The sequence below is a fragment of the Haliotis rubra genome, unplaced genomic scaffold (genome assembly GCF_003918875.1).
Source record: "Haliotis rubra isolate DU_JTF1 unplaced genomic scaffold, ASM391887v1 Scf1208, whole genome shotgun sequence".
Lineage (NCBI taxonomy): Eukaryota > Metazoa > Mollusca > Gastropoda > Lepetellida > Haliotidae > Haliotis > Haliotis rubra.
This window is the reverse complement of record NW_025765124.1, coordinates 198533-224145: the sequence shown is the minus strand read 5'-3', so window position 1 is coordinate 224145 and position 25613 is coordinate 198533. Positions and strand designations below refer to the sequence as shown.

The following is a 25613-nucleotide window of genomic DNA, read 5'->3' as shown; positions in this document are numbered from 1 at the left end:
TGACGCGTCCATTTTCGACAATTTATTCGCATTGATTACTTAGATTTGTTACTGAAACTAGTAAAAACACAATTTCGAAGTCATATGATATTGCTACTGTATATTAGTAATGTCCAAAAGATAAAACGCATGGATCAAAAATATTCTTGTGATTATTTCCATATGCCATTACGTCTTCTCCTTGTGGTACCGGTTGTCAAATTGTATAGATTGCGTCCCTTTGAGGTGCCAGGATCCACTCAGAGGAAACCTTGATTTCTTAGCACCCTACTCGTCTCTAAATAACTATGATATAAAGTGGTCGTGGTAAATGTGGACATCATGTAAACGAGCAATTGCCAAAGACAAGCGTCACCACTAGACGCCATTGCTGATGTTGGTATGCCGAGTGGCAGTGACTCATTAACATAGTTGGCTTCACAATAAATAATAGTCCCATGAGACCAAAGGATTGCCCTGAGATGTAGGGGACACTATTCGAAATGTTATTTATATTGGATATTTATATAGCGCACATATCCACACACTAGTGCAAGTTTCAGGCGCTGGTATTTTTTCCCTCGATCATTGGATGTCAATCTCAAAGGCACACTATCTACCAGTAAAATGTTACTTTTTAACAGCACCTTATGTGTTTCACTGTATCAATTACGAACAGCATTCGCTCATTCACCCTCAGTGGGATGGGACTGGGTTGGTGGGGATTGAAGGGGTGTCAACAGATCTGCATCCAACACTGTTAGTTTCAGAGGATACAGTTTAGAAACAGCTTGAAATAGTCACACTTATGCCAGTTCAAAGGTCCTACATCAAAAGTGCTTTGAAACAGTTTGATGTGAACTTCTGGACACCACTGTACTCCTAAATGGGGCGGTGGGGTAGCCTAATGGTTTAAGCTTTCGTTCGTCACGCGATTCGATTCCCACATGGGTACAATGTCTGATGCCAATTTCTCGTGTTACCCGCCGTGATATTGCTGAAATATTGTGGCGTAAAACCTCACTCACTCACTCACTCACTTCCTCAAAGATGTAGATTTGGCTTTCGGTTGATGCATGTAATGCACTTGAACCATCATCAATCCAGAATCCAAGAAAGAAAAACATATTTAAAGGGACATTCAACCTGGGCAAATCAGCAACCCAAGCAAAGCCGAGTCCCAGCAGTTTGGGTCTCTCCATAGCAATTAAGAATACCATTTGCTCATTTGCCCTGAGGGGTTGGGATTGGGGGAAAGGGTTCAGTGTCCATATGTCTGGACAGAAGAATTTCAACCAAGCCCAAAAAACTAAATAAATAAAACCAACACCACACACACACACACACACACACACACACACACACAATGAAATACAAATAAAAATAATAATAAAAAATAGATAATGAATAAATAATAATAAAAAAAAAATTTAAAACAAAACACATTCGCGTTAACACACCACAGGGATGTTGTTGTGGACAGCCGAATGTGATGCACGTACAACATGCACAACGGCGTACAGCTCTGAACTCTGAAGTAAATAGTTTTCAGTCACACTGTCGGTGGTTGCCCGTAACAGTGTCAAATTACATGCACATTTGTTAAGCGAAGTTATAGACTTTAATTAAAACAAGTAAGAGTTTTAACTGTCACATAATGGACAAAAACATTCTTAAATAATGACGTATTGGTGTGAATATTCAATTAATGAATTGCTTCTGAAATCGTGGGTTGATGTAAATACTAGTACGATGTAAATTTAAAGAGACATGAACGTTAATCTCTGTTGAATTGTTTTTATGACTTCCACTGCCTAACAATGTGGCAATTCTTGTGATATTTTTACTCCGACAATGGCCATCATTACTGCAAAAGAGTTTGGCTTGGCACATGCAACAACTTCTGAATTACTGTCTTGTTATCTGACATATAATCTTTGACTTAAACACATTTAGTTGTAAGTCAACAAAGTCAACGTTATCGTGGTTAGAGGGTGCAGAAAAGACACAAAGACATAATTATTGAGGGGGTAAGATACAGGTATACTATATTGAATGTTGGACTGCCTTAAATATAGATTCATGTGCTGTAACTATGAGGTCTACAATTCCGTATTGCATTTTATGAACAATATTTCTAACGATGGTGATAAGATGATGATTGTATCAGTACTTCTACTATGTACGATGATTGTATTAGTACTTCTACTATGTACGATGATTTTATTAGTACTTCTACTATGTATGACGATTCATGATTATTGCATAATACAACCCAACCTGTGGATGATGAAAATCTGTATCATGTATTAACTTCTAACGATTGTAGTATGTACCATGTCAACAATGTACTTGGGAAATGAAAATACTTTAAAACAACCCCCCAAAACCCAGAAAACAAATCAACGGGGCTGAACATAGTCACACGCTGATGACTAATCCCAATGAAATGTCCATGATATGCTTTTTTTCTCATTAATTTGAACATATACGGTAAATCTTTAAACACGCCACTACCCATGACAGGGTGTTGACAACATTCGTCGCCATGTGATCTGCCACACTTAATTACCCATGCCACGTCGTTGTCAACACATTATTACGTCTCCATGTTCCTGTCACACTTCATTACAAATGCCACGTCGTTGTCAACATAATATTACGTCTCCATGTTCTCTGTCACACTTCATTACACATGCCACGTCGTTGTCAACATAGTATTACGTCTCCATGTTCTCTGTCACACTTCATTACCCATGCCACGTCGTTGTCAACATAGTATTACGTCTCCAAGGTCTCTGTCACACTTCATTACACATGCCACGTTGTTGTCAACATAGCATTATGTCTCCATGTTCTCTGTCACACTTCATTACACATGCCACGTCGTTGTCAACATAGTATTACGTCTCCATGGTCTCTGTCACACTTCATTACACATGCCACGTCGTTGTCAACATAGCATTACGTCTCCATGGTCTCTGTCACACTTCATTACACATGCCACGTTGTTGTCAACATAGCATTATGTCTCCATGTTCTCTGTCACACTTCATTACACATGCCACGTCGTTGTCAACATAGTATTACGTCTCCATGGTCTCTGTCACACTTCATTACACATGCCACGTCGTTGTCAACATAGTATTACGTCTCCATGTTCTCTGTCACACTTCATTACATGCCACGTCGTTGTCAACATAGTATTACGTCTCCATGTTCTCTGTCACACTTCATTACACATGCCACGTCGTTGTCAACATAGTATTACGTCTCCATGTTCTCTGTCACACTTCATTACACATGCCACGTCGTTGTCAACATAGTATTACGTCTCCATGTTCTCTGTCACACTTCATTACACATGCCACGTCGTTGTCAACATAGTATTACGTCTCCATGTTCTCTGTCACACTTCATTACACATGCCACGTCGTTGTCAACATAGTATTACGTCTCCATGTTCTCTGTCACACTTCATTACACATGCAACGTCGTTGTCAACATAGTATTACGTCTCCATGTTCTCTGTCACACTTCATTACACATGCCACGTCGTTGTCAACATAGCATTATGTCTCCATGTTCTCTGTCACATTTCATTACACATGCAACGTCGTTGTCAACATAGTATTACGTCTCCATGTTCTCTGTCACACTTCATTACACATGCCACGTCGTTGTCAACATAGTATTACGTCTCCATGTTCTCTGTCACATTTCATTACACATGCCACGTCGTTGTCAACATAGTATTACGTCTCCATGTTCTCTGTTACACTTCATTACACATGCCACGTCGTTGTCAACATTGTATTACGTCTCCATGTTCTCTGTCACACTTCATTACACATGCCACGTCGTTGTCAACATAGTATTACGTCTCTATGTTCTCTGCCACACTTCATTACACATGCCACGTCGTTGTCAACATAGTATTATTTCACCATGTTCCCTGTCATAATTCATTACACATGCCACGTCGTTGTCAACATAGTATTACGTCTCCATGTTCTCTGTCGCATTTCATTACAAATTCCACGTCGTTGTCAACATAGTATTACCCCTCCATGTTCTCTGTCACACACATGCCACGTCGTTGTCAACATAGTATTACGTCTCCATGTTCAACGTCGTTGTCAACATAGTATTACGTCTCCATGTTCTCTGTCACATTTCATTACACATGCCACGTCGTTGTCAACATAGTATTACGTCTCCATGTTCTCTGTCACACTTCATTACACATGCAACGTCGTTGTCAACATAGTATTACGTCTCCATGTTCTCTGTCACACTTCATTACACATGCCACGACGTTGTCAACATTGTATTACGTCTCCATGTTCTCTGTCACACTTCATTACACATGCCACGTCGTTGTCAACATAGTATTATTGCGTCTCCATGTTCTCTTTGTCACACTTTCATTACACATGCCACGTCGTTGTCAACATAGTATTACGTCTCCATGTTCTCTGTCACACTTCATTACACATGCCACGTCGTTGTCAACATAGTATTACGTCTCCATGTTCTCTGTCACACTTCATTACACATGCAACGTCGTTGTCAACATAGTATTACGTCTCCATGTTCTCTGTCACACTTCATTACACATGCCACGTCGTTGTCAACATAGTATTACGTCTCCATGTTCTCTGTCACACTTCATTACACATGCCACGTCGTTGTCAACATAGTATTACGTCTCCATGTTCTCTGTCACACTTCATTACACATGCCACGTCGTTGTCAACATAGTATTACGTCTCCATGTTCTCTGTCACACTTCATTACACATGCCACGTCGTTGTCAACATAGCATTATGTCTCCATGTTCTCTGTCACATTTCATTACACATGCAACGTCTTTGTCAACATAGTATTACGTCTCCATGTTCTCTGTCACACTTCATTACACATGCCACGTCGTTGTCAACATAGTATTACGTCTCCATGTTCTCTGTCACATTTCATTACACATGCCACGTCGTTGTCAACATAGCATTACGTCTCCATGTTCTCTGTCACACTTCATTACATTACATGCCACGTCGTTGTCAACATAGTATTACGTTCCATGTTCTCTGTCACACTTCATTACACATGCCACGTCGTTGTCAACATAGTATTACGTCTCCATGTTCTCTGTCACACTTCATTACACATGCCACGTCGTTGTCAACATAGTATTACGTCTCCATGTTCTCTGTCACACTTCATTACACATGCCACGTCGTTGTCAACATAGTATTACGTCTCCATGTTCTCTGTCACATTTCATTACATTATGCCACGTCGTTGTCAACATAGCATTACGTCTCCATGTTCTCTGTCACATTTCATTACATTACGCAACGTCGTTGTCAACATAGTATTACGTCTCCATGTTCTTCTGTCACATTTCATTACACATGCCACGTCGTTGTCAACATAGTATTACGTTCCATGTTCTCTGTCACACTTCATTACACATGCCACGTCGTTGTCAACATAGTATTACGTCTCCATGTTCTCTGTCACTTCATTTCATTACACATGCCACGTCGTTGTCAACATTTCTGTATTACGTCTCCATGTTCTCTGTCTCCTTCCATTCCATGTGTCCATTCCATGTCCATCCATTCCTTATTCCTGTCATTCTCCATTCCATTCCATCCATTCTCCATTCCATTCCTTCCTTCCATTCCATTACCATGTCCTTTGTCCATTGTCCATTCCATTATCCTTACTGTTCCATATTCCATCTGTCCATTCCATCCTGTCATTGTCCATTCCTTCATTCTGTCCATTTTCTTTCTCCATATTCCATTATCCTTCCTTATCCATTGTTCCATTGTCCTTGTCCACTGTCTTCCATTCCTTCCATTATTCCATTCCACTTCTTATCCATTCCATTATCCATACCTTATCCATTCCTATCCATGTTGTCCATTCTTTCCTTCCTTCATTCCACATCATTCCTTGTCCATTATTCCATTCCTTCCATTCCATTCCTTTCCATCCTCCATTATTCCCTTTCCATTCCATTCCATTCTCCATTGTCCTTGTCCATTCCACTATATGTCCATTGTCCATGCCACTGTCCATTCCTCCATTCCTTCATTTGTCCACTGTCCATTCTCCATTCCATCCATTCCATTCCTTCCTTCCTTTCCACCATTCCTTATCCATCTTTCTCCATCCTTCCTCTTCCATTTCCTCCATCTTTCCATCCTATTTCCTTCCATTCTTTTCCATTCCTCCTTCCATCCTCCATTCTCATTCCATTCCATCCTCATTCCATGTCCTTTCCTTCCATCCATTCCTTCCATTCCACTCCTTCCATCCATTCCTCCTTCCGTCCATTTCCTTCCATCCATTCTTCCATTCCATGTCCTCTTTTCTTCCATTCCTCCTTCCATTCCTTTCTTCCTTCCTATTCTTCCTGTTGTTCCATTCCATTATCCATTCTTTCCTTTCCATTCCATTTCATTCCTCCCTTCTTCCTTCCATGTTCCATTTCCATTTCCATTATTTTCTTCTTGTCCATCCATGTCCTCCTTTTGTCCGTTGTCCATTTTCCATCCATTCTCTATCTCCTTATTGTGTCCTTGTCCTTGTGTGCCATTGTTCCATGTTCTCTTTCATTCCTTGTCTGGCCACTGTCATGTGTTACTGTCGTTGTGTTCATGTTATTCTGTCGTCCATGTTCCGTGTTGTTGCCTTTTCATTGTGCCATTGTCGGCCTGTCGTTGTGCGTTGTGTCCATAGCATTCCGTCTCCATTCGTTCCGTTGTGTCTCCATATTCATTCGTTCGATCGTGATCCGTCCATCGTGTTCGTTCGATACCGTGTCGCTGATTGTCGTTGTTCCTCCGTTCTTCCTGTCATTTCGTTCATTACATCCATGCGCATCGTTCGTTCTGTCGTGTCCATTCGTTCATTCGCGTTGTGTCGTTGCGTTCATTGTGTCTCCGATTGTCACATCTTGTCATTTGATCCTTGTCCATGTCGCCATTCCTGGTCCGTCGTTGTCCGTTGTAGTGTCGTTGTCCGTTCCGTAGTCCGTTGTCACTTCATTACACATCGTTGTCCTTCGGTCATGTCGTTCCATCGTGTTGTCGTGTTCCATTGTGCTGTCCTTGTCTGTTCGTGTCTGTTCTCTGTCACACTTCATTACACATGCAACGTCGTTGTCAACATAGCATTACGTCTCCATGTTCCCTTCTGTCACATTTCATTACACATGCCACGTCGTTGTCAACATAGCATTACGTCTCCATGTTCTCTGTCACATTTCATTACACATGCAACGTCGTTGTCAACATAGTATTACGTCTCCATGTTCTCTGTCACACTTCATTACACATGCCGCGTCGTTGTCAACATAGTATTATTGTCTCCATGTTCTCTGTCACACTTCATTACACATGCCACGTCGTTGTCAACATAGTATTACGTCTCCATGTTCTCTGTCACACTTCATTACACATGCCACGTCGTTGTCAACATAGTATTACGTCTCCATGTTCTCTGTCACACTTCATTACACATGCCACGTCGTTGTCAACATAGCATTACGTCTCCATGTTCTCTGTCACACTTTCATTACACATGCCACGTCGTTGTCAACATAGTATTATTTCTCCATGTTCTCTGTCACATTTCATTACATTACGCCACGTCGTTGTCAACATAGTATTATTGTCTCCATGTTCTCTGTCACATTTCATTACAAATGCCACGTCGTTGTCAACATAGTATTACGTTCCATGTTCTCTGTCACACTTCATTACACATGCCACGTCGTTGTCAACATAGTATTACGTCTCCATGTTCTCTGTCACACTTCATTACATTGCATGCCACGTCGTTGTCAACATAGTATTACGTCTCCATGTTCTCTGTCACACTTCATTACACATGCAACGTCGTTGTCAACATAGTATTACGTCTCCATGTTCTCTGTCACACTTCATTACATTATGTGACGTCGTTGTCAACATAGTATTATTGTCTCCATGTTCTCTGTCACACTTCATTACACATGCCACGACATTGTCAACATTGTATTACGTCTCCATGTTCTCTGTCACACTTCATTACACATGCCACGTCGTTGTCAACATAGTATTACGTCTCCATGTTCTCTTTCACACTTCATTACACATGACACGACATTGTCAACATAGTATTACGTCTCCATGTTCTCTGTCACACTTCATTACACATGCCACGTCGTTGTCAACATAGTATTACGTCTCCATGTTCTCTGTCACACTTCATTACACATGCCACGTCGTTGTCAACATAGTATTACGTCTCCATGTTCTCTGTCACACTTCATTACACATGCCACGTCGTTGTCAACATAGTATTACGTCTCCATGTTCTCTGTCACACTTCATTACACATGCCACGTCGTTGTCAACATAGTATTACGTCTCCATGTTCTCTGTCACACTTCATTACACATGCCACGTCGTTGTCAACATAGTATTACGTCTCCATGTTCTCTGTCACACTTCATTACACATGCCACGTCGTTGTCAACATAGGATTACGTCTCCATGTTCTCTGTCACATTTCATTACACATGCAACGTCGTTGTCAACATAGTATTACGTCTCCATGTTCTCTGTCACACTTCATTACACATGCCACGTCGTTGTCAACATAGCATTACGTCTCCATGTTCTCTGTCACACTTCATTACACATGCAACGTCGTTGTCAACATAGCATTACGTCTCCATGTTCTCTGTCACATTTCATTACCCATGCAACGTCGTTGTCAACATAGTATTACGTCTCCATGTTCTCTGTCACACTTCATTACACATGCCACGTCGTTGTCAACATAGTATTACGTCTCCATGTTCCCTGTCACATTTCATTACACATGCCACGTCGTTGTCAACATAGCATTACGTCTCCATGTTCTCTGTCACATTTCATTACACATGCCACGTCGTTGTCAACATATTATTACGTCTCCATGGTCTCTGTCACACTTCATTACACATGCCACGTCGTTGTCAACATAGTATTACGTCTCCATGTTCTCTGTCACACTTCATTACACATGCAACGTCGTTGTCAACATAGTATTACGTCTCCATGTTCTCTGTCACATTTCATTACACATGCCACGTCGTTGTCAACATAGCATTATGTCTCCATGTTCTCTGTCACATTTCATTACCCATGCAACGTCGTTGTCAACATAGTATTACGTCTCCATGTTCTCTGTCACACTTCATTACACATGCCACGTCGTTGTCAACATAGTATTACGTCTCCATGTTCTCTGTCACACTTCATTACACATGCCACGTCGTTGTCAACATAGTATTACGTCTCCATGTTCCCTGTCATATTTCATTACACATGCCACGTCGTTGTCAACATAGTATTACGTCTCCATGGTCTCTGTCACATTTCATTACAAATTCCACGTCGTTGTCAACATAGTATTACCTCTCCATGTTCTCTGTCACACATAATTACACATGCAACGTCGTTGTCAACATAGTATTACGTCTCCATGTTCCCTGTCACATTTCATTACACATGCCACGTCGTTGTCAACATAGTATTACGTCTCCATGTTCTCTGTCACACTTCATTACACATGCCACGTCGTTGTCAACATAGTATTACGTCTCCATGTTCTCTGTCGCATTTCATTACACATGCCACGTCGTTGTCAACATAGTATTGCGTCTCCATGTTGTCTGTCACACTTCATTACACATGCCACGTCGTTGTCAACATAGTATTACGTCTCCATGTTCTCTGTCACACTTCATTACACATGCCACGTCGTTGTCAACATAGTATTACGTCTCCATGTTCCCTGTCACATTTCATTACACATGCCACGTCGTTGTCAACATAGTATTACGTCTCCATGTTCTCTGTCACACTTCATTACACATGCCACGTCGTTGTCAACATAGTATTACGTCTCCATGTTCTCTGTCGCATTTCATTACACATGCCACGTCGTTGTCAACATAGTATTGCGTCTCCATGTTGTCTGTCACACTTCATTACACATGCCACGTCGTTGTCAACATAGTATTACGTCTCCATGTTCTCTGTCACACTTCATTTCACATGCCACGATGTTGTCAACATAGTATTACGTCCCCATATTCTCTGTCACACTTCATTACACATGCCACGTCGTTGTCAACATAGTATTACGTCTCCATGGTCTCTGTCACACTTCATTACACATGCCACGTCGTTGTCAACATAGTATTACGTCTCTATGTTCTCTGTCACACTTCATTACACATGCCACGTCGTTGTCAACATAGTATTACGTCTCCATGTTCTCTGTCACACTTCATTACACATGTTAGCTATTGCTGGCTTTGTGTCTGTTATATCTGGTGGGTGAGTGACTGAATTTAGTTTTACGCCGCTTTAAGCAATATTCCAGCAATATAACGGCGGGGGACACCATAAATGGGCTTCCCACATTCTACCCGTGTGAGGATTCGAACCCGGGTCTTCGGCGTGACGAGCGAACGCTTTAACCACTAGGCTACCCCACCGCCTCAATATCTTGTGGGACAGACCAAAGGTTAACCAGTGACGTGTGTAATACATGCCTGATCAAGAGATTGCCTTTAATTTGACCACGCGAACAAGCAGTGCATATTAAATTGTCACCCGTTATCACACATGTCAAACATTTTCATAGTGGAATCAGTGTTGAGATAATAGAGTAATGTCCTGGATTCATCATATTTTCGTCTTAAAAGCAAGACCAGATATTGCTGGATTGTTTTTGCTGAAAGCGGCTCAAAACAGTACTCACAGTTAAAACAGATAATTGCTCATGTAAAGGGCAAAATAGCTGTGAAAAAAGTATGACTGACCACTGAAAGGCAAAGATTCACACAGTTTTCCAAGCAAAGTAAGTATTTACATCCCGACGCCGCAGATCAGAACTGGGTACCATGCAAAGGCCATTAGTCAAGTCAAGTCAAGTGTTTATTCATGTTTTATACGTGTATATTTCAATACATAATACGTCTATTTAAGAAATACAGTTCGCTCTACCACCATGATTGTATGGTGTAATAAAGCACACTTTGGCCCTGAACTATTATAGTTAAAGTACGAGGACGCTTGCGTCATATTCCAGCAATATCACGGCGGGGAACCCCCGAAATGGGCTTAACACATTGTACCCATGTGGGGAATCGAACCCGGGTCTTTGGCGTGACGAGCGAACGCCTTAACCACTAGGCTACCCCACCGCCCCTCCTAGTTAGATGTAAGAGTGTGTGTTCCATTGGTAGTACACTGAAAACAAACGATATTGTGATTGTGTAACACATATGACACTCAAACAGCATGAGTCGTGGTGGCGCATAAAAGTTGGGTGTTATTATTCCCGCAGTACAACTTTGTTAGGTAGGGCAAACAACAGACTACCAGGAGCAGGAGTGCGATGTCAGGCTCACACTTGGCACCATATGGCTGAATTGGCTGATCAGTGTTCATCCCTCCTCGTCCTTGTGCCTTCTGCTGGTTTGTCTGCAGTCTTCCCGCTGTCTGCCCGCTCCCCTTTGTTTGAAGAGCCTGTTGACCGACTAACAGTCTGCTGAGCTGGCTTTGTTTAGGAGTAGCTTGATATTTTTTTGAGTTGTGTTGGCATTTCTTTTGGACATAATCTGCTTAGCTTGTCATATGTTATACTAGCTTGACCTACAAGTAAAAACGGCTTTTTGATGATGCACAGGCCATTTTTTTCTAAAACGCAAGAAAGATATATATTTAACTGGGGAGTATACAAATTGTTAATAACGCATTTAGAAACACTGAACTTCATGTCTTAATGCCATAATGCTTGTTGTCAGAGACAGCTGTGCTTAATGTATCGTTTGCTCAAGCTCGCCAGACCTGTTTGACGCATGCCAGGGTATTGAAATGGCGTAGATCGATCCTCATGATAACTGAATGGTCACTTCTGGGTCTCGATTAGCTTCAAGCCGCCTTCATATAGCGGGAATTACTAACAGGTAATGAAGGATCGAGAATTATTAACGATGGAGCTTTAGAATCATGGGCGATATTTAGTATCGGAGGATGACTGACACTTTTCCAAACAGTTCCTTAGTCTCACAGAGGACTCTTTCTGAAAATGTGATGTCAAAATTGCAGGCCATGAAATGGATCTGCCGCAGATATGCTGTGAACAATGTATAAAAGTATAAAAGACAATTCGTTATCTGCATCATATGTTTGTCGTCTATCCTTGCTCTAAATATGTAGACATGTACATCACGCACACATACAAACGAATGGATGGATAGTGAAATGGGTGGGTACAAAGTCAGTCACACCCAAAAAGACATCTTTCTTCAAATATTCAGTTGAAAAGGAAACATGAAGACATGTTTCCAGGAGTTTGAGATTTGTTTACTGGTCGGTCATATTTATAGGTCATGCGCATACCAACTGTTTTGAGATGTTGTTGTGTTTTCTTGAAAATAGAATTCATTTTCGAGTATTTGTTCGATCCTGCGCATATAGGTTTTTGGTTTGAACGAAACCTAAAGTAGCGACCTAGTAGTCGAACTAACGAGAAAGTTCTCTGAATTTAGAAAAAAATGATTGAATTACCGAGAAGAAACATTTCGCTGAAAATAAACTTCATGCTACAAAAGCAGCCCTTCGTTGTTTTGCATGTTCAAAGTATGATTTATCTGTAAGGAGGTAAGCTGGACATTGATCCAGAAGCGATGACCCCCTTGCTTCAGGGTTTCCAGGATTCTTGACCCACTCGTGTTATTATGGAACAACCTGAATACCGACTCGTGCCCAACTTGTTTATCGAAACCCTTTAGATGTTCTAATCGTTGTCCATATACCATTTCTGCTTGCATTTATTGATATATGATTTAAACAGCTACCTTTAATAGTAAAGTATATAGAACCAGAATTTTCAGATTTCAGAATAATGGGACTTTCGCTTCATGTGAAGAGGCCAATTGCTGTAGTGTACAGTTGAGCATGTATGAAGAAATCCACAAAATATCAATTTGTGTTGTGTCACTATTTTGCGGATTACTTTCATCAAACTTTATAGGACAGTGTGACAAAGCATAATTTAATCACAAATTTAATATCATCGATGATGTATTAAATCCACTATCAGTCCAAGGGACATATACAATAACTACTTGTACCACAAGGAGAAGAAATGATGGAATCAAATCCAAGAATATTTCTGAAACATGCATTTTATTCCTTGGACATGTTCTACTTATACAGTAAGATGGCCGTACAGAATAGACATTGTGATCTACATTAACGATTGGACAATTGTATAACTGTTACGAGTTCATCAATGAGAATGAATTGTCAATATTAGGACGTCTACTTCACCCGACTATCGGGACTGCACCAGATGATATCCACTTTCTGATGAGTTGCCGAATCCTGCCTCTGGCTTGTGTGACCCCGGCGATGTCTGTGGCCGCAGGAACTGCCATGTCTGGGGTGTGGCCACCACCTGCAACAGGCACGGTTACAACATACATGAGGATACTGCACTTTATAGCTGTCAAAGAGTATCAGGATAGTTGGTTGGTTGATTTGTTGTTTAATACGGCACCTAGCAATATTACAGCTATATGACAAATCGAGCCTAGAAGAGATAATCCAGTGACTGATATCATGAGCACCGATCTACACAACTGGCAAACCATTAGTTGTATAAACCAAGTCAGGAAGCCTGACCACCCGATCTTATGACAAGCATGGGTTGTTTTAGACCAGTTTTAAACCGGATCTTTACGGGTTAATAAGGAAGTAAATTGATAGAATATTGCTGATTGAATGATTAAAAATGAAGCTTTACAGTACACTGTAGGTTTAGCATCTTCGATTTTCAGCAAAGTATATTTTGTTTCCTCAGATGCGCTTCTTTATATCACTCATTACCATGTGGAGGTACAGATCATGTCGATTTCCCAATTTATCAGCGTTTACTACAGAGCTAAGCAACCTACATCAACCTACATCAATGGTGTCTTCCAGAGATTCCAGAAAGGTAGCCTAATTCTTTTCCCAGCTAAATTTTTCCAAACTCAAACAATCTTAAAAAATTCAACATGCATTATTCCATCACTGTAGGTTGAAGCTTACCGTTAATGAATATTACAGTGGCTCCCGGGTTCGGATCCGTCTGAAATCCATACTTGTACCATGGGTCAAAGGACCCTTGGGTGTAGACGATGTTGGTGTTCTTGACGTCAAGTCCGGCGTAGTTAGTAATTAATTCGTCGTGGCCTTTCAGAACCAGAGATCGGTTGAATTCTGGGCCGAAATAGCCTTCACAGCCTTTAAGAAAGTACCTGGAAACATAGGAACCACAAACTCAACGTCGCCTGTTTTCATCTCAGATTGTTGTGAACGCCGACAGATTTAAGTGTGAGTGAGTGAGTGAGCTTAGTTTTACGCCGCTCTCAGCAATATTCCAGCTATATGGCGGCGGTCTGTAAATAATCGTGTCTGGACCAGACAATCCAGTGATCAACAGCATGAGCATCGATCTGCGCAATTGGGAACCGATGACATGTGTCAACCAAGTCAGAGAGCCTGACCACCCGATCCCGTTAGTCGCATCTTACGACAAGCATGGGTTACTGAAGGCACATTCTTACCCGGACCTTCACGGGTCGATTTCAGTGTGATGTTTAACAGGATGTCTACGACTACATGCAATTTTTGCGTGGTCAGCATTTCTTGTTCATATCCACTACCCTATGGTCCGTGAAGATCAACAGCAACACATTCTCGTCATAAGAAGCGATGTATGTATTTTAACGGTAAGGTTCGATGACTTGATGGATGTCATCTTAACCCAAATGCACATGACGTCAATACTGCATTATCTGTCCAAATTTGATCATTCAAAGACCTACGTCATGAAGCTTTAATATTGCTAGGTGCAAGAAACGATTTATACAGTTACTCAGTCCTCATCATTCTCTACAACCAGCATCGGTTCTAGGGATCTACCAAGGGCAGGACCGCTGCAACTGGCAGACGTTTAGAACTACCTAAAGGTTGATTTGGCATGTGGAGTATATGATCACACAACGCTGGCACTTACTCTTCACTCAAGGCTTGTCCGAAGGGTTGATTGTTTGCATATGTTGGGGTGAACAATCCGACATGAGTGCACTTCTGATACCTCCACTGACGTCCTGTAAAGATGGTCAACATTTCAATAATGATACACGAAGAGGCATCTGGAAGCATGTCTGAACATTTCTCTTTACATCCTCAGATATAAATAATCAGTGTAAAGGAATACCTAGTCTTGACATCCTTACAAACAGGTTCCATTCGGTGTAAAAGACGAAATAGAACTGACATTCATGCGAATGGTTGGTTGGTGTGTTGTTTAACGACACATTAAGCAATATTCCAGCTATTTATTGGCGGGGGTCTGTCCATAAACGAGTCTGGACCAGACAATCCAGTGATCAACAGCATGAGCATCGATATAAGCATTTGGGATACCATAACATAATTCAGCCAAGTCAGCGAGCCTGACCACACCATAGTTAATCGCCTCTTACGACAAGCTTTAGTAGCTGAAGACCAATCCTAACCCGGATCCTCACGGATCCTATGGACCACTGACAATCATTGAGGTCACCAGGAGTTCACAAAAAGCGTAAGCACAATGCGCCTAAAAAGGTAGGCATTTACAGCCTGACATCGCAGAGCAGTCATCCTGCATGCGACGACGGTCTGTAAAGACACCAGCCAATCAAGAGATCGATGAGCCAGAAAATACAATTGTTATTTTGAATTACCACTAAATAACAAAGTAGAAAAACCATATACACTAACATTCCACTCAACTTTTGATAGAATGGTGATTTATTTTGGAACGTAGAGAAAATTAAATTGATGGAGGCCACTCCTGGAATTGTGTACTTTTGTTTAATGGACTGTGAAAAGGCGACAATAAACTGGCAACACTTGACTACTATAATTCGTAAGACATAAGATTGGTCGGCACAACTTCGGAACAAGCCAACAAGCCAACCTGACCACACAGAAGGAATCATTGGACAACTCATCAAGAGTGATCTTATTTATGTACCAGTAGGTATTCCTAGCCATGTGCCCACAAATTGGGTTAGAAATACAATTTCTGCAAAAATATCTGGCTGAATTAATGTGTTACTTGAGTAATTTCTGCAAAAATGTTTTTGTTCAAGACATTTCTGGTAGAAAGTGGTTCTTACTATAGTAAAATACTGATAAATATTATTCGGTGTGTATTAATTACTTCAGTCGAGCTCGGACAGTACTCGGAGGGTGACCGTGTTTGGCAGCTTGACTCCTGAGAGTTTCTAGGACTTCAGTCCTGCCCCACAACGAAGCATACGTGATACATGTGGTCTCACCTTAGGCAAGTGAGTTTGTTCAAATTGCCGCTGTTCACCCAGCAGAAAATGGGTACCCGGTTGGATAAAGTCATGTGACTATAACCTTCTAGCGCCTAACAGGCAGCTTGGGTTATCCGGGGTAATAAGAATCAGATTCTGATTAAGCGCCGCGAGCAATCACTTGGTGTTTGGAAACGTGCGCTATAGAAGATGACTTATTATTATTATTATTATTTACAAAAGCATGTATTACAAGAACGGATGGACACTAGACTGAGAATGCAACATTAAAAAGTGGATATTTTCAATTATTCTTTGTAGTGTGTGAACAATAAGTACGAGACAGATCGACCCTTATAAGTGCCTTATAAACGCCTATTAACATACGTGTTTTATGTTGGTAGGGTCTGATCATGTGGTTCTGAACGTGATCTGCCTCTGTTCGTCAAGAATTCATCGAAGTACAAATTAATGAACTTAATTTAAGCAGGAGTATCGGGGCGAACCACAATGACAGGAAAGTGTTTCTGTTTTCAAACCATACACAACATATTTCAGTTGGCAGCATGGGTACTGTTGTTTGATACGTGAAAAGTCCTCGCCTTTCTTTTAAAAGTTCTCAACCTAGACCTGGAGATTAGTAATGTTTGCTTTCATTTTAAAATAGCAATCACTTCATAATTTGCCTTTTGTATGTATCATTCACTGTTCATATTGATTATGGTTATAATGAACATAATATTCAGTATGGGTTAGTGGAATTAAGACATATTCTGAAACTCCAAGATTCTAAAGTCATGCTGCCCAACCAGTAGTAATAGTCTGATATGTATAAATGGATCCCCCCTTATAATCACGTATGATTTCGAATACCTGTATGGTATAATACTGCCGCCCAAACTTCAGTTAAAAGCAACATTTAAACCCAACAGTTCTGGTTTGATTCCCCACATGGGTGAAATGCACGAAGCTGATTTCTAATGTCCCCGTAATGACAACGATGGAATATAAAAGCGCCGTAAAATCATACTCAACCCCCCTTATTTTTCGCAGACTTAATTCATTGAGGTAAGTGAGTGAGTGAGTGAGCTTAGTTTTAACTAAACTAAGAAATATTCCAGCTATATGGCGGCGGTCTGTAAATAATCGAGTCTGGACCAGACAATCCAGTGATCAACAGCATGAGCATCGATCTGCGCAATTGGGAACCGATGACATGTGTCAACCAAGTCAGCGAGCCTGACCACCCGATCCCGTTAGTCGCCTCTTACGACAAGCATAGTCGCCTTTTGTGGCAAGCATGGGTTGCTGAAGACCTATTCTACCCCGGATCGTCACGGGTCTCATTGAGGTAAGTGTGCATAGTATTCCTAACAAATGATAGAAAACACGCCATTACCTGCCAGAACGTCGTCCCTGCTGTAGTTTATATCGCTGCCCACACTCACTGCTCTCGCGAATGTAATGTTCATACATTGACCTTTCAAGGATGTGTAATTTTGATTGACGATCCCTGCATAGCTTGCCAATCGTTCCACCGGCGTCCCTGCTGTTTTGTCAGTGAATATTTTACACATTGTACGCACGGACCGGACGGGCAGTGGACTCTGAAAAAGATTGGAAAGCAAAACCATGTTTGTGTCCAAATACACATCTGGAACTACGGATCTGTGGGCTTTGATGTCGTTATCGTCGGTGAGTGAGTGAACATGGACTTATTAAACAATATTCCAACAATATCACGGCGAGGGACAGCAGAAGCACCCCTCACATATAGTACCCATGTGGAGAATCGAACCTGGGTATTCGGCGTAACTAGCGAACGCTTTAACCACTGGCTCACCCTAACCCGCCCGCCATGACGCTAAAAGCTGCCATCCAATCGTATTGCAGTCGGGGCAGAAGAGTTATCATGATTGGACAGAGAGATTGTGACGTCATTTCCGAAATAAAGCAATGGTGGCGATGGACTTCAGAGTCTTAACACAAGTTTGAAGATATGATACACTGATAATCGGAGATGCTAAACATACAGTGTAGTGTAAAGCTTCATGTAGAATCGTTCGTTTCTCAACAACTCAAACAGCAATATTCTATCATTTCACTTCGGGCAAGAACTGGTATTCAGCAACCCATGCTTGTCGTAACAGACAATTGGATCGGGTGGGCAGGCTTGTCGACTTGGTTGATGCATGTCACAGTATCTCAAATGCATATATCGATGCTCATAATGTCAATCACGTGTTTGTCTGGTCGAGAATCGATTATAGCCGATGTCGTTATGCAGTGAGTGAGTTTAATTTTACGGCGCACTCAGCAATATTCCAGCTATATGGCGTCGGTCTGTAAATAATCGAGTCTGAACCAGACAGTCCAATGATCAACAGCATGAGCATCAATCTGCGCAACTGGGATACGATGGCGTGTGCCAACCAGTCAGCGATCCTGTTACTCGCCTCTTACGTCAAGCATGGGTAACTGAAGATCAATTTAACCCGGGACTTCACGGGTCTGTAAATGTAAGGACAGATAAGGTTTGGGCACATTAAGGCACATACCATGGTATCGGGAGTGTCCTTGTTGAATATTGCCGTCCAACCAATCAGGGTAAGGAGGTACATATTCATATTCTCTACGTCCAGTTTGTTTGAAGCATTGAAGTCACAAAACCTGCAGTATATGTAACGAGTCATCACTACACTATGTATTCACGTCTATTTAGATCAATTCAACATAGTACGTATTCTGTGGACAGGAAAAGGGTGTGTTCAAACACTTAAGTTACTGATCTATGACCATCAAGTTGGGATAAATGGTCCTTTGTGTTCAGTGAGCGAAATAGTTTCCAAATTTTGCCAGCCAGTCGGGCTAGCTATGCTTGAAAGTTACTAGCCCACAAAATAATTCACTAACACGAAATTCGAATGTAGACACGGGTTTCATCATTAAATTGCTAATATGATGAACATTTTTATCAGACCATAATCTTGCATGATTTACAAGTGAATTATAACTTAACAAGTCGGGGAGATTGATATATTCACAAAATGACCCCATGAAAATTAACTAGCCAGTCGGGCCAGTGACTGTGGAGTTTTACTGGATTTTTACTAGTCATGGGCTAGCGGACCAGTGGCTATTTCGCACACTGTTTGTGTTCCCCAAACATGTTGAAACATGAAGCTAATACCGGAGGAGTTTCGTCCGTAGCGGCACAACAACGGTAACAAATGAACGTGGATGAACTCCAACCTCCCAGCACTCGTGGGTAATCCGAGCGTGTGTGTAAATGTGTGTGCGGATCTGTGTCAACTAGGGGTGGGTATTGCAGGAAATGTTCATATTGCGATATCTTGCGATGCGAAAGCATGTATTGCGATATGTATTGCAATATATTGCATGAAATATTTTTAAACAAAACACTACTTATAATCGAGTTACTGGTTGATTTATTGAGCAAAAACACAACAAAATCACTATGCTTGATTAAGCTTTAACAACAACTTTCAATCATGATAAAATAAAAATGTGAATAATATTTGGCACAAATGAAACAAGGAAATATCCGAAGATTTCCGAGGATTACGACGTTTTCCGAATGCAAGTCAAAATACCTGTTTTCGATCAGCGTGTCGCAATACGTATCGTTTTCATGTCTACAAACCGGTAAACCGGTTATATTGCGCAGCCCTAGTGTCAACGTACCCTGATTTCGTGGGCAGTTGTTAATGATAACTGTATCCTGAGTATTGCTCACAGTATCTATCACCGGATTACTTGGTCCAGAGTTGACTATATGGACGAACACCTCATATTAGATGTAACAGAACGGCGTTAACCAACACGCGCATGCACTTACAAACTCAGACACACGCGAGTACGCTCAATTGATGAAGATGACACACATAATGCTGTGAAAATCATCATTGTGACATGCTTAGGGATGTTTGCTTGTTTTATCTTGTTTTTCGAATGCGATTTCGTAAATAATTTATGTTTTGATATAATAAAATCTACGTTTTTGATTCTACTTTAAATTTAAAAAAAAAAATTTGGAAATGAATATAGGACATGCGTACTGAATAATCTTTTACTTGGAGACAACTGTACGTTTGACACATCAAAGTTCAACAGACACCAGAGACCGTAAAATCTTTGATTGTCTCTGAACGAAATAACGAGACATGTCTCAAAAGGGACCACTTAACCACCTGACCTGAAGAGCGACTGCAGCTTCTTGACGCCAGCATCCGTCTTGAGACTTGCCCTGATTTCATCAAATATATCTGACGCAGCCTGGTAGCATCCTGATTCTGTGCGTAGATCGTCTCCGATAGCAACATGGTACTCTGAAACCGTTGACAAGAAAGTTTCTGATCATAACAGAATATTTTAAACATAGGCAAACATAACGTTTTCTATCGGCCGTGTCTTGGCAGTGGTCTGGGCTACAATTGGTCCCAGTAACCTTTGCTGAGGCCAGATAACACCGGTCGCGACTATCAATCTTTGGATTGTCTGCTGATGATACGGATAGGAACAGGCTGTGATCACTGAAATGGATTATTGCCTTGGTTGTGTGGCATAAAAACAAACAAACAAAGTTATAACGATCTGCCGCAAACAATCACTGGATTGTCAGGTCCGGATGCTAGGTAGTACAGGCCGTGGACACTGATCTGACTAATGACTAGAGCGGCGTTTAAAATCAATCAAGACAAAACATAATTACCTGCAGCAAACAATTACTGGTCTGTCAGGTCCAGATTTGACTTAAAGCTGTGGTCAGTGATCTAGATTATCGCCTGAAATAGCGTTTAAAAACATACATTCAAACATATTATCACCTGCGGCAAACACTGGCGAAGCGACTGGTGCACTGTCTGCTACAGCTCCGGCTACGAGATGGGGAAACTTGGACCGGAACCACGTTGACATCATAGCTACAATTCAAATGAATATTGTAAACTACAGATTCATGTGACAGATAGCGAGTATTGTGTGGTCCTCAACATCTTATGCTTAGGGTGAGTGGCGACTGACGGGATCGGGGGGTCAGACTCGCTGACTTGGATGAGACAAGTCATGGTATTCCAATTGCGTTCATCCCTAGTATGGTGATCTACCTTCAGTTTTTGGCAATCTATAGCCTGTTTTTCATATTGCAGTGTCTTTCATAATTAGGATGTTTTAGACTTTCGTACTAGTTTTACATCAATATAACTATGATATTCTAGTTATTTTACTTTCCTTTGCAGACAGGTAAGTATATTATCTAAATTTGTTTTTATTCATTTATAAATTTACAACTTTCTCAGTTAGTCATGATATGGCTTAACTACTGCCGATGTGACTTTAAATTTTAACTCACTCACTCCAATTGCGTTCAACGATGCTGTAGATATCAGTGACTGGACTGGGGTCGTTTAACAGCTAGCAACCAAACTAGGAAAGTAAATGACAATTGTATACCTGTACATTAAAATCAACCACAGGTTCATCTTGAGATATTGATATCACATTTCGATTTATTGGCGTCTTTGTTCAACTGCAATGTAACTGACCGTAGCACAAAACGTTCTTTGTTGGCTTGAGGTCTGAGTAGTGCATTTGTCTAACAACAATTTCATGAGTAACTAGTTTTCTTCCACGATGTCAGTAAGGTGTTTCTAACACAATGCATCATGCCAGCATATCACCTGAGTATGATCCACCAAATGCGATCCACTTCGGGTTCGTAAAGTTGCGTTCTTTGTTTGTTGCGACTATGAAGGTGGCAAAGTCCTCCATAGCTTGTTCAATGGTCAGGTATTGTAGACTTTTGACGCTCAAGTCTCTGGAGTTACAACAAACAATACGATACAATACGTAATATTTTGTGGCGAATACGACGATTCCGTGACAGACAAGTCGATGAACATTCTGGATGTCTTCTATGAAACTGATGTAACCTCTGAACATATTTATCTTGAAGCAATAATCGAAAGGTAATTGCGTCTCTGGTCCCTTACTCATACACACCAAAAAAATCTGCTGCAGTAAGTCCATTGTAAGATTTTGACTATCATGGCCATGCCTTATCACAAAGGTAGTGCTACGTCACACTGAAAAGGTTAGCTTATCTTGTCCCACTGATGGAACCTAGGTAAGAGCCTTCATAAAGACATGCCAAATACAGGTACATATTTTACATTGGAAAGTACATTGGATCTTACATCGGACATACTTTCCGTTGATTTGTTTGAGTGGCATTCTAGAAGTTTGTAGTATAGCAATGCCAAAATTTTATGGATAATCAACTTCTTTATCTTCACAGTAACGACGCTAACCACATCAGTCACTTACTTAAGCAGCAAGCAGGCATAGACACTCACTTCTCCACACCTCTCAAAACTATCATTAAGGAAAAGGTAGGACTGACTGACTGACTGTGTTTGGTTTTACGCCACTTTTAGCAATATTCCGGCAACATCACGGCGGGGGACACCAGAAATGGGCTTCACACATTGTACCCATGTGGGGATTCGAACCCGGGTTTTTCAGCGTGACGAGCTAACGCTTTAAGCACTAGGCTACCCCACCGCCCCGAAAAGGTAGGAAACACACTACAAAACAACAACAGCCTAAAGATGTGGGTTACAACATCAGCTGCGACTGTGGCAGCAACGACATTGGGGAAACATCCAGACCACTCAGCAACGCATCAAATAACATAAGGCATCCTCAAACAATGTAGACACCAAATCAGCCATTTCGGAACACATCACGAAATCCCCTCAGCATCAACTGGGAAACTGTCAAAACACATACAAACAACAAACATGATTACACTCAGCGCCAATTGGTTTAGGCATTACAAATACGTCGTTATAATCCTTTTATTATTAGGGATCATTGCTATTTCATCCCATCAGCTTACAACCAACAAATCCACAAATAATTACTCTACACAACCCACTCTGGCTCCTCATTTACCTGCCTAAGTAACTTCCCTCACCACTGATTTCCCTCTAATTAATCCGCCACCTCCCTGGCTTCTGTCTAATTAACTTACATTCACTAGTTGTCATTCGCTAATTGCTTTGTCATCCCACCTTTGCTATTGTTATCTTATTATCATATGTACATGTATCCTGTTTTTAAACTGGTGTACCCCATCATTCCCCCATATGCTTGAACACGGTATATGAAGCTAGACCGGAACGTCGCTAGTGTGAAAGCAAAGAAGTTGATCATCCATAAAGTTGTGTCATCTCTGTCATTTGGTTACTGATGTGTTGAAGTTATAAACGTTCCCCACATGTCTAGAGTGAAATGTTTACTATGACCCTGATCAAACAACTTCTGAATAACTTTTATAGAAAGAGCAGCCTCAATGGTGCCTTGACATTTGTAGACAGAAAATGGACAAGTTCAAGTCATCCCTAACGCATGTTTTCATGAAGAAATCTGTCAAAACAGTCACTTACGGTGTTGGGTGACTTTTCCCATAAAACCTATGCTCCACAGCAAAGCCAATGGCGTGGAAGGTCTTGGCATACTCTAACCAAGCTCCATTCCCAGTAAATATAGTAGGAGTAAGAGCTTCCTGTGGTCCTACGAACAAGAAGACTGGTCCGCCTGGTTTATAGAACTGGTCGACGACATAATACCTCTGTAAACATGCAACGAAAATAGACATGAATGACTTTCATTTGCACGATACAACTCTGAATGGAGAGACGTGTTCATCAAAATAAGCGGAAGGTCCATCTAGCAACTATTACAAGGGCACCAAGAATAATTTGTTACAGGCAAATGCTTTAACCACTAAACTAACGCCACCGCCTCTGAGACTTCCTGGATATCGTTGAATTTCATCGCATCCCGACGGTGTGGGGCCGGGTATTTACTTGTGGCCATTCATTTGCTTTCCATGAATCCCAAACCCATTTCTGCGCTAGAAGATCTCATTGAAAGAACGAAGATCAAGAAACCAACTCACCTGCTTCCAGTAGCGAGTATCAACCACGTTGAAATGGTCCAGTTTCTGACTGAACCACTGTTCGGGATACGCTGTCGATGGATCATCGTCATTTCTTGGAACATGGAACCCTTCTCCTTCCACTGCCAAACATGTTGCCACAGCAAAAAGGCACACGAGGAAGGTATTCATGATGGTGACGTAACTCAATGTGTTCACTGATTGTAGTGTCCCGAAACGTGCATTTATATAGAGCGGCAAGTTGTGCAGGTTGCAGTGTCATTGTTTACTTAGGCAGATATGGCGGTTTCACATAGTTATCTTGCCAGGATACACACACTGACTACAGGTAACAGGTAAATGGTGGATGAATATTCATGATGAATCGACAGAAATAAGGTTTTGGGGTGGTGTACTCTAAACCTAAATAACGTAGGTCCTTTTGTATGATTGAATAATACATGAGAGATCAATTTGAATACTTTGTGACTTTTTCTGCATCACATCGTTGTGTGTATTACCGCATGCCTGTATATATCAGAGTATGCACGTGTGCATCACTGCATGGTTGTTTGTGTTGCTGTATGGTTGTGTGTGTTGCTGTATGGTTGTGTGTATCACTGTATGGTTGTGTGTATCACAGTATGGTTGTGTGCATCACTGTAAGGTTGCGTGTGTTGCTGTATGGTTGTGTGTATCACTGTATGGTTGTGTGTATCACAGTATGGTTGTGTGTATCACTGTATGGTTGTGTGTGTTGCTGTATGGTTGTGTGTATCACTGTATGGTTGTGTGTTGCAGTATCGTTGTGTGTATCACTGTATGTTTGTGTGTATCACTGTATGGTAGTGTGTATCACTGTATGTTTGTGTGTATCACTGTACGGTCATGTGTGTTGCTGTATGGTTGTGTGTATCACTGTATGGTTGTGTGTATCACTGTATGGTTGTGTGGATCACTGTATGGTTGTGTGTTCCTATATGGTTGTGTGTATCACTGTATGGTTGTGTGTATCACTGTATGGTTGTGTGTATCACTCTATGGTTGTGTGTATCACTGTATGGTTGTGTGTTGCAGTATCGTTGTGTGTATCACTGTATGTTTGTGTGTATCACTGTATGTTTGTGTGAATCACTGTATGGTTGTGTGTGTTGCTGCATGGTTGTGTGTATTACTGTATGGTTGTGTGTATCACTGTATGGTTGTGTGTATCACTGTATGTTTGTGTGAATCACTGTATGGTTGTGT

General features: G+C 41.2%; 1 protein-coding gene across 1 annotated transcript; it reads right to left on the bottom strand.

Moving 5' to 3' along the window:
* Window positions 1-13213: 13213 nt before the first annotated feature.
* LOC124264748 (putative serine protease F56F10.1) lies at window positions 13214-24575 on the bottom strand. The gene is made up of 10 exons (XM_046699525.1): window positions 24387-24575; window positions 23872-24056; window positions 22102-22238; window positions 21250-21345; window positions 20619-20751; window positions 18961-19072; window positions 17802-18009; window positions 15109-15202; window positions 14139-14347; window positions 13214-13503 (listed from the first exon to the last, which is right to left on the bottom strand). The coding sequence occupies exons 1-10, from the start codon at window positions 24555-24557 to the stop codon at window positions 13373-13375; spliced, it is 1476 nt and encodes a 491-aa protein (XP_046555481.1). The 5' UTR covers window positions 24558-24575; the 3' UTR covers window positions 13214-13372.
* Window positions 24576-25613: the final 1038 nt, after the last annotated feature.

Coding starts and splice junctions, on each gene's coding strand:
- LOC124264748 (XM_046699525.1), bottom strand. CDS start 24,557: ATGAATACCTTCCTCGTGTGCCTTTTTGCTGTGGCAACATGTTTGGCA. Junction 20,752..21,249: donor TTCGCCAGTGTTTGCCGCAG/GTGATAATATGT, acceptor CAACGGTTTCAG/AGTACCATGTTGCTATCGGA. Junction 15,203..17,801: donor CAGGGACGACGTTCTGGCAG/GTAATGGCGTGT, acceptor CCATCTTTACAG/GACGTCAGTGGAGGTATCAG.